We start from the raw sequence: 13,428 nt of genomic DNA on the forward strand, positions 1-13,428 counted from the left end.
AAGGGAGGGAAGGCTGAAGGGGAGGGAATGGGAAAAATGGGAAGGAAAAAAACAGAGAATGATGAAAGGAGAAGAAAAATACAAAAAATACAAGACATTTTGGCTTGATTTCTTTTTGAACAAAGTATTTTCCTGGCTTTCCTTTCTGGAGAGAGGGGTGAAAATGGCCTTTTAAATGAAAAAAAAGCCGAAAACCCAGAAGTGGTAATTAGGTGCTTGACAGAGGTCTGTCCTCTCTTCTATATACAGTGGTTTTCCTCCGACCAGGAGGAGCAGCACAGCATGGCCACCTGGTAACTTCCCTTAGTCTTCAGCTTCAAATGCATCATGTCTTGGCATGTTATCAACAATTACAGGGGAAAAAAAAATCTCTCCCTCCTCTCCATACCATCCCTTCGATAGTGTATTTACACCCTCGTGGTGCACAGGAAGGGAGCAGTTTCCCATCACAGGTCAGAGGTCTCCAGAGGTGCCCGCTTTCAGGGGCTGATGGACACCTGTCAGATTTGTCATATGCACGTAGCAATGCCTGAGATGTTTGTATAAGTTTAACAAACCATTACTTGGTCTCTAACTACACCTGCATGCTGGGGGTCTCATAGCAAAAGACAGCCATTGGTGGCATTTTCCCTTGTTCCTCCAGCTGGGTGTACCTGGGTCACTGAGATTTTCCTTAAACTTCCTGAGACTCTGTCAATCCCATCCAAAGCATCTGGATTAATTTCCTGAGCCTGGGAATTTTGTAATTGCTTTCAATGGGGACAGGAATATCTCCTCTGACTATTAAAATATGCTGCTTCCTGGCAGAGGTGAGATGCTACCATCAGACTACACATAAGCAACAGAGGAACCGGTTCATGCAGTATTTATTTTCAATAACACAGCCCCACGTTTGTGCTCAAAACTGAAAAGTGATTTATTTCTATCTAGGATTTTTGCAGTGTTATCCGACTACCTCAGAAAAAGGAGTGAACACATCTCCACGACTTCTCTGGCAGTACGACACTACCTTACAACTTAAAGGCATGGCAGCAGGAGCAAAGGGGTTAAATGTCCTACCAAGGGTTGTACAAGAAACTCATCCTAATGCCTAAGACTGAATCTGGACGGCAAGTCCCAGTCCTTTAACTTTTCTTTCTGTTGCTTGAAGAAGAGAAGGCAGGTTTCCTTCTCAAAACTAATACCACCATTTTGACCACGGGTACTGCCAAGCCAGCTGCAGCCCACGCCTGAAATCAAACCTCTCATGCATGTGGGGATGCAGCCGCAGAGCAAGCACCCAGCAGGCACCCGGCTCCCCCCCGGGACCAGTGATTCCTCCAGCTGATAGGGCTGTGCCACCCCGGCATTGCTGCTCCTTGGTGGCAGCCACTGGCTTCTGCTCCGGCTGCATGTAGAGACCTGCTGCAGGGAGCGGCTCCCCCACCAAGTCATGAGAAACGCCGCTGGGAGAGAGAGGAAAAAACACCATAATATTTACCATGAGGCCTGACTGCAAGCCTCTGGATGTTAAGCTCTTCTCACGACTATTGCTGCAACGTGACATTCAGCTCTTTAAAAAATAAAAATAAAATAAATGGTATCTTATGTGCTGCTGCAGTCCTTTGCAGGGAACAAGAATGAGGTTTGCCAGCTATCTCTACCTTTTACAGTAAATCATCTCCAATCAAACGATAATGTCCCGGAGAGGTACAAATTTTGATACTTGACTTCCAGTGTTCATTTCACCAACAGTTTTTAGTTTTTAGTTTTTAAAGGAAAGGAAATTAAATGGGGAAAAGATTGCCCTATGCTAATTCACCAGTTAAACTCACAGGAAACTGCAAAAGATAAGGTTCCCATAGCAATTGGAATAGGTACCACATTGCACAGACGAGGCCTGATTTTCCCGCTTACTTTCAGTGCTGGTGGTTATCTCCACATAGCACAGGGAAAAGCAATTACTTGGAACGAGGAACAAGGGAAAGGAGCCTGTGGCATCTCTGATTCTTTTTAATGGCCATTCTCCAGCGTGGTTTGATGCGCCGCTATTGCAACACAGCGTGCACCAGCGCGTATGCCCTCAACCACGGCAAAGCTCCTGCGGGGATCCTGCCACTGTCTTTTCCTGTGGTTTTAACTGTGAAATTCTGATAGGCATTCAAGCAGGTTTTGGCAGGGAGTTTTACAGCCCCGGTCTCAAGAGGACAGAGCTGTGCGGCACTGCACCGAACACCACATCCAAGCGCAATCCCTCCCAGCCATCGCCTCGCATTTATGACTATCCTGGCAATGAGAGACCTTTAATTTGACACAATCTGCTTCCAATGAACCCATCTTACCTATTAATTATGGCTTTATCTTGCCTGAGCTTATGATTATCGCACCCGATTATGTCTTCCTTATCCCCTGAGCAGTCATCTGCAGCAAAGCCAAGGGAGCGCAATCCTTCTCCCACCCTCGGCACAAAGCTACTCTGCAGCGCAGAATCAGGCCCATCAACTCCTTCATTAATTCCTCTACAAAATGCCCCAGCAGTGCAGTTAAATTTGTGGGCGTGCAGTCCCCAGGGTCTCATTTCTCCCTGCTGTGCTGCAGCTCATTTTTTTTTACCAACTGCTCTGGGACTTTTCTTGCACTCCATGAATTTTCTGAAAGAATTGTGAAATATTCAGCTGTTTCACTCTCAGATGTGTTTCCACTAGGCCGTGTAGTTTTGACCAAGAGCGAGTCCCCTAGATAGTTATTCCTCACCCCCTTTCCATCCTGACACTGCCTTGAGATCCATTATCAACTATGATTGCATCGAGCACCCTGTCACTCTCTTCCCTTTCAGTGACAACTGAAGCCGTAACTACTAACACTGCAGCCTCCTTTTATCATTGCCTATGATATGTTCCTGGCTCCCTCTCCCTCGTACGTTGGTGACCTAGCAATGCACTTTCCTTTGTCATCCTCCAGCTTCTTATGTACTTCTGAACCAACTTACCTGTTCCCTGTGCTAACGCCCCATCGTTTTGTGCCTTTGCATCCCTAACTTTGCTTCTGCACACCTTTATTCTCTGCTCTCTCTCACCACTGTGGTTTCCTTTCCTCCTCCCAACATGACCGCTTTTTTTTTCTTTTCTTTTTTTGTTAATACGTTGTTTTTCTCTTCCCCAGCAGTGTCAGTACTGGAGGACACTTCTGACAAAAGCGCGTTGCTCTCTCCCCAGCTGCTGACAGGGAGAGTTGTCTCCAGGGAGTCAAAAGAAATGCTGTCCCTGGTGAGTGCAACCAGCTGGCTGGAAGGAGAGGGTGTCCCAGATGCTTCTGTCTCAGACGTGAAGGAGAGAAAGGAAGAGCCCAGGAGAGAAAAGAAACCACTTCGGGAAGGAGAGAGCAAATCAGTCCAGGGTATGGAGGAGACATCCCCGGTGCCTTAGAAGTGGGTTTCTCTCTCTGTGATGCTGAGCACCTCCTGGACCGGAGGGGACCATCCCTTGCGCTTCACTTCAGACCAACCCGCCATGTGCTTCTTTGGCTGCGGTAGATCCTCCGCTGGAGAAATCAGCTGTGTCAGCCGCTGCGGAGAGGAAGACTCTGATAATTAAGCTGATAAACAAACTGACACCCAATAGTGATCCACAACTATTGCTGGGAGCAAAGGCATCTAGAGACCTAATGCTCCCAGCTCCCTGCTCCTCTCTTGCCAAATGGCTGTGAAAGGGAGAAGGAGAGCAGGCTGACTTTAACTGCTCTCGATGACAATTATTCCACCTCTGGGCTCAAACCCAGGCCATGGACTGAGAACCCAAAGTACAGGGTTGTCCTCACAGACATGTTTCTGGAAGAAAGGATGTTAGCAATTAGCCCCGCAGACATTTTCTGTGGCCATGGAAAAACCACCATAAAGTCCTTTTTTTTCCCCTATGCCAAATAGCCGTGCTTCCCATTGACTTTGGTGGGAGCTGTGGAGCTTTCCAAATGGTCTGACCATGAGAAAAGCTGGGCATCTCCTGCTACCCTGGTCCAAAACAGGGTGGCAGGTGATACCTACCTCAGTGGCACTTCCCTGGTAAAGCAGTCCCTCTGCAGACGGGTTCCTGCCACCCCAAGCCATCCCAGCTCCCCTCTTCCAGCCAGCCAGACTGCAACGGTGCAGGCAGGGGTTGTGGAGCAGCTGCCTGCCTTAGCTCCCCTGCCCTCTGCAACAGAGGGGTGCTGCAGGCTGCTCCACACACACGTACACTAGTGTTGCATGAGCTTTGGGCAGTTTATTCTTAAAAAATGCAAAGAACTTGGAGCTCTTTGGGCAAAAGGTGCTGGCCCGTAGAGACAGCTGCTGTGAATTTCTAGTCTTTCTCATCCCATTTTTGAAGCCCCTCTGGTACCATACACTTTCCTGAGCGCCTGGGCTCCTCCCAAAGCCAAGTAACACGCAGTGTCCTGCAGCCACCTGCCCGGCTCCATGGACCAGTGTATCACCTCCCTGCTGAATACCAACTTTCACAGTTACTAACTTTTTCCATCACAAGCTGTTCAGGCCAGTGCACGCTCCTCCCTTGCAGAGCGCATCACAAGCAGAGCAGGCAATTCATCCGTGACTTGTTGGATTAATTTCAGTGCTTCCACTCCTTGTGAAGTGCCTGCCAGAATCCTGGATTTTGCTCATTTATTCAAAGGTATTTGCCCCATGATTTCTGAAATCAGCCTTGGCCTGCAGTTACTCTGTGAGCAGTTCATTGTGAGTTTTCAGTCTTTGGAGCTTGAGCTGTCTTAATCAGACACATTAGGAAACAACATTTGTGTTTCTTGGTCGGTCAAGTGTAACAAGAGGAATCAGTTCGTCACAGTGACTGATCATAATTACCAATTACAAACTTGCTTTCAGTGAATGGTTTGCAATATTCAGTTGAAAGGCACTGTTCCTGGAAGCATCTCTGTCAGGAAATTAATTCACTACATTTCTGGGGGGTGTGACTGGAAAAAGGGAACAGGTATATTTTGAGAAAGCCTGTTTTCAAAACAAGAGCAACTATTCCAGGAGGTATCATGTGGTTGGTTTTGATTCTCCCCTGAATCAACCCAGGCTTAGCAGCTGATTCCTTCCTACATGCCTAAAGCACATCCTTGGAAGTTTCTTCATACTAATATAACTGAGAAGTCCCTGGAAATTACAACTAATATCATCTAAACCAGGGCAAATATAAAACCCCTCAATATGAAATTGGCCAAATCAATTCCTCAGATGTGCTGTAAAATAAGCATTAACACTACTCACAGCAACATTTCAGTCCAAAGGCTCAAAGCATTTTGCAACAGGTGAGAAATATTGCTCGTTTAGCAGGCAGGACATTTGGGCAATTACTTCACTGACAGCTCCAAGTCCTCATCTAGATATATGAAACCCCTGAGCAGTGGGGAGTCAGCCATGTTGTCAAACTCTTGACTGGGAGTCACCCGTCAAACTCTTCAAACCGGCCATAGGAAAGGACAGATGCATTACCGCTAAATGGCCTGGAGCACAGGAGAGGGCTGTAAGAGGCAGGACTCAAGGTCTGAACTTGGAGCAAATCATATCACAACACCTTGGCACAAAATTCACCTGGAGTTCCTCATATTGGGAGGTGTGCAGCTCCCAGCTCCCTCCCAACCCTGTCATCTCTTCATGGCCATCAACGGCAATCAGGAGGCCCAAGGGCCAAAGGCAACTAAACAGGAACTATTTCATAGCATCGTACTTCTCCTCCACCTCCCTGCCTGCACGGCTTATGTCCCTCTCACTGTGTCACTGAAGACTTTCATCGCCACCATTCCTGTCTGGGCATTGCGCTGTATCTTCTCCTGAGCCTGAGATGGGCATTAGCCAGCTCTGCCATAACTCCTGTTGCTCCCTGTTAAGTCACATCTCCCAGCCAGAAAATTAAAGCCCCTGAGGGCACAGATTCACTTTCCCTGAGGCAATGGAGCCACCAAGGACATTCTGCACCCAGCCCATCCCTGGCTGTCTTGGCAGCACAGGTTCCTCCTCCCCATGACCCCACAATGTGACTGTCACACCTACACCACAGCCACAGGGATGCTCCTGCCCCCTGTTCACCAGCTGCAGATGAGCCTACAGTCAGTGAGGATGGGGAAGGACCAGAAGAGAAATTGTGCAGAAATTTATATGCACTGTACGTCACTCAGGTCTTTCTTCATGGGTCAGGTGGGGTGTCATCTCTATGACACCATCTTCCTAGACATGCTTCTTCCTAGGACAAGGTGTCTACAGTGAAAGAGGACAGGCTTGAGCATGGCACAGGGTAGACCTTTACAGCTCTGTGAGCACGTCCTCCTTAACAGCCACATGTCATTTCTTCTGGTCCTGACACAGGACTAAAAGGGGAGGCAGGGGCAAGGGACAAGAAGTAAAGGCAAAACAGATCCTGGTTTTGCATCTGGTTTGCACTGGCACTAGTCAGTAACAAAAGAGGAGGCAAAGGTGGTGGCATGCCATCTTTACTTACATGGCCAGCAGGACCACCTGAACCATACACCAAACCAATTAGCCTGTGGCCTCAGGTAGCCCACAGTGAGGGTGTCCTCTGCCATCCAATGGAGACAGCATTAGAGACGCTCTGCGTATGTCTACATATTGCGCTGAGCATGGTGGTGCAACATCTCATGGGAGACTCTGGACATTGGATGATCACCCTGGAAGCTGTGCTGAGACTCCCCATGCCCTCCAAAGTACCAGCAAGAGATACGGGGCATTCTGGGACAGGGCCTCTCTCATCTCCCTTGCTTTCTCAGAGGAGAAATGTGCCATGTACATCTTCCCTGGGGCCCTTCCCATGAGCCGTCTGGGGGAAGCAACTGCAACTCGCCCAGTGACCACAATCCCAGTACCTGCTTCAAGGTTCCTTTGGTTTTCAGGAGGATGAAGATGGCGTAGAGAGGAATGCAGACCATGGAGGAGAGTGCCATCAGCCAGCCCACCACGTAGCCCCAGGGCGGGTACACGTAGGAATTGTTGTATGTCAAGGGTGTGTACTTGATCAGCGAAAACAGGAAGATGGCCTGAGGAGCAGAAAACACAGACATAGCCAGAGAAAAGGCAGCAGGAAAGCCAGGCAGCCTGGCCACCCTGCAAGAAGTGGCTGGGTGGCAATGAGTGTTATGTCTTGCACGAGCTAGCATGGACCTTGCTAGCTGCGGTCAGGCAGAGCTTGGTGCACGCTGACCACGCAAGGCGTTATCTCAGAGCCAGGGCCAGGCTTCTCTGCAGTGTAAAGCCTTCAGTCGTCTTAAGGGTTCAACCTAAGCAAAGTCGGCAGCAGCTTTGAGGGTCCAGCAACATGGAGACAGCCATTTATTCATATCCAAGTCAAGAATTGTTGTTGTCCCTGGCAGAATCCCTCCAAAAGTACCAGACGGGCACAGATTTACCCCTTTTGGGGCTCTCTAGCCACAGAGCTCTCATGATTTGGGCTGGATTGGGCTTGCTTTGAAAATTTCCCTGACATTCAACTCCTGCTGGAGCCCAAGGACGAAGGACTGGAAATCTTTTGTAAGCTATAGCTATAGATCCCATCTGTGTTCTCACTGAGGTCAAAGAAAACAACTCTCAACATCAGATGCAGGAGCAGAATTTGGCTCAGAAATCATGTAAAAGTCAGTGGAGCAAGACTGGACATAAACTCAAAACAGGCAAGAACTTGCCTGACTTAGGGTGCATTTTCTTTAAACACAGTTGTCACAGAAGTTTTAAAAGAGATTTAATAACATAGAAAGCAAATGGCTGTGGAAAGATATTTCTGAACCACAGGAGGTCACAGGAACACAGGCTGAAGCAAGTATTTCAGAACAGGGTAATTCTCACTGGTCTTCTACTCAAAAGTAATTTGACCAAACCTCTCCAGACTTTGAGGATACATTTCCCTTTGCCTTCACAGTAAACAAGTGGCTTTTCAGGCTCAATTAATTTTCCAGGCAAAACATAAGGCTTTATAAAGGAAATAAATTGCCACCTCAGCTATGGACAAGCTTCTGCTTCTCCATAGCAGTTTGAAAAAATTACAGCAGCACCTTGAAGACAAATCAATCTTTTCTGCTGAGAACCCAGGGACCCAGAATAGTATGCCATGTTGTCGTAATTGCACTTACCAAGCACAGACCCGGGGTGAACACCAGCCAGCATAACTTGATCAAAGGCCATGGCCGGAAACCAATCATGTCCTCAATGTTGTCGTAGAAGCGGTTGGCACCTTGGCCACCAGCCAGCACAGAGGCAAAGTCAGAGGTCAGATCATTGTTGTTTCCTTCAACCACTATTCACATCAGATCCCAACTTTCTTTATCCTCAGTGTTTATTCCTGGCGAAAACATGGCTATCCTAATAATATAGCAGCAGGTAACGGGCTTTTCTGGCGTTGAAAAGGTCCATCTGTGGCTAAATACAGATGGAGGTTTTTAACTTCAGCCATAAGTTATCAGAAAGCTTGACATAGAAGAAATGTCCTGTCCCTCAGACAGCAGCAGGTGTAAGAGGATGCAGCCCATGTGCCACTAAGAGCTGGTAAGGACCAGCACAAGGCAAGGAGGGGTGACTGGTTTATAGGTCAGCAAGGGAAAGTTCTTGCAGGTTGATCACATGGGATTGTGTGAGCCCAGAGTGCTAAAAGGAACAAAGAGAGTGGGGGACACCAAACAAAACACTCTCTTTGTAACCAGATCGGCACACCAGGGAGGTCATGTCAAGAGTCCCCACTGAGCTGGGCATTTCCCCTGTCATCAAGAGCCTGCTTTCCACAGAATATTTTTGGCATAAAGCCAGAAGACCTGGCAATCTCAACTCTGCTGGAAACCAAATCTTCCATCTGCAAGTGCTGCTGTACTGTCCAATGGGAGCTGTCCTGCGGGTGCCTGATCTCCTTCTCCTCTCATTAGTTTCATTTACTAGATTATGTTCACAGTATGTGGGACCCTCCTGAATCTCATGGTGCACCAGAGTGGGATATACCTCTGAAGAGCATCTAAAAGTCCTACCACTTGCCAGACCCTGTCCACTGACTCTTCCCAACCCAAAGCACAAAGAGGAAATGTATGCAATGGTATATAGAGGAGACGGTGTAATGCAGGTGGACATCAGCAGCCCTTGTAGTAAGTTGTAAGATATCTTCAAGGAACAAGAACCTCATGATGGCCAAAAAGAGATGTAAAATGAAGAAGAATCAAGAAGTCATTCATAAGATGCCCTAACTTCCTAACTAGAGCTAACCAGAGTTAGTATATCAGACTGCCTCAGGTAAAATAGATTAACAGTATTAGACAAAAAAATGCAGTTAAACTGTCCATAGAAAAAGTTACCAATTAAGCACCTTTGGGATGAAATAATACCATATTTATCTTATTGAAGTTTAATCACAATGCTCAGCTGATAAAGAAAAGCTCTGCTTTTAGGGGTGTTCATCCCGCTGTGAACTCAAGGTCATACCACAGTTCCCACCTGCAAGCATGATGAGACCTTGCTTCTTTGCATCTTAACACCAGAAGGCTGGACTGGGCAAAATATACACCTAGAGGACGGGCCACACTTGCGAGTGTTTGGGGTTTTATTTTGGTTTGTGTTTTTTATTACTTAAATTGCTGTATTATATTTCCTTTAAATATATAAATTCTACAAAAGCACATTATGTCTGCTTTTCTTTTTTGTAATTCTTTGCATTATTTTGTATATCCCATGACTAATGTTTGCAGGAAAGCTCTTTTAAACCCAGCTTTTTGAAGTATTTAGGCTGGGGAGGGCAGGTTCTTTGAACACCTCATGGTTCCCATCTTGAGTTGGCAAGTTAACAAGTAGCCTCAAGCAAAGACAACAAGCTGTGGCGTATCAAGAGACACGCAGCCTTGTGTGGGAGCCCAGCCTACACTAGAGAACAGAACCCTAAAAATTCCAAGCTGTAAATATCATGAGGCTTCAGATAGCATTTCTGAAAATATACTGGGGATGAAAAGGAGATGGTATAAAAAATTTATTTTGCCAAAAATCCAAACTCTTCCACAGGGTGAAAAAAAAAGGAGAGAGATATAAATGGTGCGAGTTGCAGTTTAGAATATAAGCATAGCACAGTCTCTTATACCATACAGTGTTTCCACAGAAACACACTGTGATGTCAGCCATGTGATGGATAAATTCATTCGTAATACAACTTTGTGGAAGCCAAAGTTTTACTGCAAATTTGGATCTAAGATCTAGTGGAAGAGACATAGCAATTAAGAAATACAAAGATGCCAAACAAAAAGACAGACAAAACAGACATCCATCCTCCACCAAGAAAACAACCCAAAACTTATGTTGTTAGTTATGGTGCGCCTCCACCTGTCCTTATCCCTATTCTCTGTAGTACAACCATCAAGTCTGCATTTCCACAGCTACAGGTGTGGCAGTCAGTAGGTGATGTGATGAAACACAACGGGGACTGACATGAATGTCATCAGAGAGTATATGAACAGGAGGTTTTACATGTTCTATGTTTCGCAGGCAGATGAAAAAGTAATCAAGCTTAAGAAGTCATCAGTTCAATCACTCAGCATTGCCTTTTTGAGCAAATTAGAAGCTGGAGGATGTGTGCAGTCCCCCTTCCTTCCCAGCATATTAGAAGGATTAGATAAAGCTCCTGCAGAGAAAAACACAAAGATTTCCCCAAAGAGATTTTTGTTGGAATGAACAAAAATGTTTGCTGTTATCCCCAGTATCCCAAGACAAGGAAGAATGAACAGGCGCAGGCGCAGGGCAGTATCCATGCATGCTGGTACCACTTCTCTTGTGCTGACCAATCCCATATACCTTCAAAGCTCTTGCAAGCTTTTCTGACAAATCATTTAATTTTGCTACATAGATTCATAGGAATAAATTTCACATGAACCCAACTAGAGATTTGCTTACATCCTTACGTCTTGTCCTTATGGAGCACTTCTCATTTTACGTAGCTTATAACAACTGCAAGTGATACCCAAACTGAAAGGGACAAATATTTTATTTTATTTTTACAATATCCAGAAACAGTGAGTTTCACAGATCTGCTAGTTTGGAACCTATGAAAAAGCCCTCCCTTTCAAATCTTTTCTCCCAAGCTGCATTTATTTGCATTCATCTATACCAAATTTCATACAGGATTTCAATAGGTGACAACCCCGGCTCTATGCCATAGTGCTAAGCTTGTATCTGCTCCCTCTCTGTCTCAAACCTGCAGCATCAACACCTGCTCCAAACCTGTGCAAAATGCCAGCAGCAGAGGCGATGTGGCACTGCAACAACTGCGCACCCTTTGGGTACAGAGCAGGTCCCTTACGGTCCATAAATAAGCGTGTAAGATTGCCTGTAGCCAGTGCATCCGAGAGGATAAAGCACACACAGCAGAGCAAGCTGGACAGGCAGGATCCAGGCAGAAGGAGGCTGACGCTTCAGGCAGCCACGCTGCATGTGAGCAAGACAGCGAGAGAAAGATTTATACCAGCACAACATGGGTTCACCCTAGGGCCACCCACAGGTACCCGCTGGCATCAGTTTGCTTTAGCTTTGTAAACAGCCCTAATGGTTTCAGGCCTGGCTCTCCTGCAGCGATGGAGGCACTCGCTTTCTCCTGGAACAGCTGATCCTAATGTGCATGCTGTGACTGCCTGGAAAATATCCTCCCTTGCAGCGCGTTTCGGTGGCATCATGTTGTGAATCCCACTGCTCAAAACCCATGCCTGCTTATATGAGGGCTACCTGTCCCGAAGTGGAAGGGAGAGAGGAGAAGGGGGGGCGAAAAAAACCAAAACCCCCCCAGCACCCCCATCTAGGGAGCATGATCAGCAGGTCTGATGGCACGCGCTGCTTTCACAGGCAGAGAGCAGTAGGCGAGGAAATCCTCTTTGCAAGATCTTTGCAAGAACAGCTGCCTGGCAGCAGAGGGAAGCTGCCAAGAGGTGGGTGGTTGGCGTGTGTGCTGGGAGAGGGGAAACTCAGAACGCATATTTGTGTTAGCAAAAATGCTGTAATTCTTCGCAGTGTAAGCAAGAGGCTCAGCCCTGCCAATTCTGAGACTGGGAAAAAAAAAATTAATTGGCACCAGGCACTTTTTTTTCCACTAAGATGCCTCACTTTGGCCCTCTGACTACATTTTGGACCAGAATCAGCCCAATGGATGGAAAGCAGAACATCAGGAGGGTAAAATCCTGCTGTATGGAGGGGGCAAATGAACCCATGGTGGTGAGGGAAAGGGCCATTTCTCAGTCCCCAGCTGCTCCGTCCCCTTGCCAGGTTGCTGGGGCAGCATCCCCTCTCCTGCTGCTCATTGTCTGCCACTGCTCCTCTCCATGGGTCATCGGAAAAGGCATGTGGCCTGTGTGACAGTAAAAATGGCAGGGGGGTTCTATACATTAAAGTATAATTCAGTTTAATGTAACCGAGCACGGTGATGATGAAGCCCTGTCACAGATGGATGGGAATTTCCATCCCCCTGTAAATCCCACAGGAACTGGGTAGAAGGTGACTCTAAATTAAAATCTGGCTAGGGTCTGGTATTGCAAGCTCTCAGGTGAGCATCCCTTGCAGGACCTCTCTCTAGAATAAATCTCTGTTACAGATCTGCTTCTCTTGCATTCCCTGGAGGTCAAGCCCAAGCAGGTGGACCTGCTACCATTTCAGTAAGAGAAGAGTCCATCCAGACTAACAATTGGCTCCTGCTGTACATAAAGCGTTTGCAGAAACTGATAAACCCTTCATCAGCAACTGCACTACAGCCAATGCAACCGCTATAAAACTGTAAGCACCAGTTCTGTTCACTGTCTCTTCTAAAATAAGACAAAGGTGACACCAAATGAAATTAGCAGGTGGCAAATTCAAAACAAGGAAAAGAGAATGACCTCTCACACAACACCTGACCAAGCCATGGAGATCCTTGCTGCAGCATTTTGTGGATGATAAATGCTTATCTGAGTCAATTGGAAAAAATAACAGAAGAGAAATAAATAGATTTTACTTCTGGCTCTGGAAATCCCTGGGCAACAAGCTGAGTATTGCATCTGGCTCCAGGACCCCCAGCACAAGAAAGACATGGACCTGTTAGAGAGGGTCCAGAGAAGGGCTGTGAAAACGATCAGAGGGCTGGAACACCTCTCCTGTGAAGAAAGGCTGAGAGAGTTGGGGTTGTTCAGCCTGGAGAAGAGGAGGCTGCAAGAAGACCTCGTTGCAGCCTTTCAATATATAAAGGGGGCTTGTAAGAAAGACAGAGAGAGACTTTTTACTAGGGCTTGTAGTGTCAGGACAAGGGGTAACAGTTTTAAACTGAAAGAGGGCAGATTTAGACTGGATATAAAGAAGAAATCTTTTACTATGAGGGTGCTGAGACACTGAACCAGGTTGCCCAGAGAAGTTGTGGATGCACTATCATTGCAAGTGTTCAAGGTCAGGTTGGACAAGGCTTTGAGCAACCTGAT

The 13,428-nt window shown here is 46.7% G+C and overlaps 1 protein-coding gene across 2 annotated transcripts in view; it reads right to left on the reverse strand.

Annotated features, from left to right (window-relative positions):
* Window positions 1-770: 770 nt before the first annotated feature.
* LOC142086125 (sodium- and chloride-dependent betaine transporter-like) overlaps window positions 771-13,428 on the reverse strand; it is a 45,003-nt gene continuing 32,345 nt past the window's right edge. For both annotated transcript variants that reach the window (XM_075158714.1, XM_075158724.1), the window contains 3 exons: window positions 8,110-8,210; window positions 6,853-7,023; window positions 771-3,544 (listed from right to left, as the gene is read on the reverse strand). In XM_075158714.1, coding sequence (XP_075014815.1) covers window positions 3,401-3,544; window positions 6,853-7,023; window positions 8,110-8,210 — 416 coding nt within the window. In that variant the 3' untranslated portion in view covers window positions 771-3,400. The remainder of the gene's footprint in view (window positions 3,545-6,852; window positions 7,024-8,109; window positions 8,211-13,428) is intronic.

The sequence above is a fragment of the Calonectris borealis genome, chromosome 1, assembly GCF_964195595.1.
Source record: "Calonectris borealis chromosome 1, bCalBor7.hap1.2, whole genome shotgun sequence".
NCBI lineage: Eukaryota > Metazoa > Chordata > Aves > Procellariiformes > Procellariidae > Calonectris > Calonectris borealis.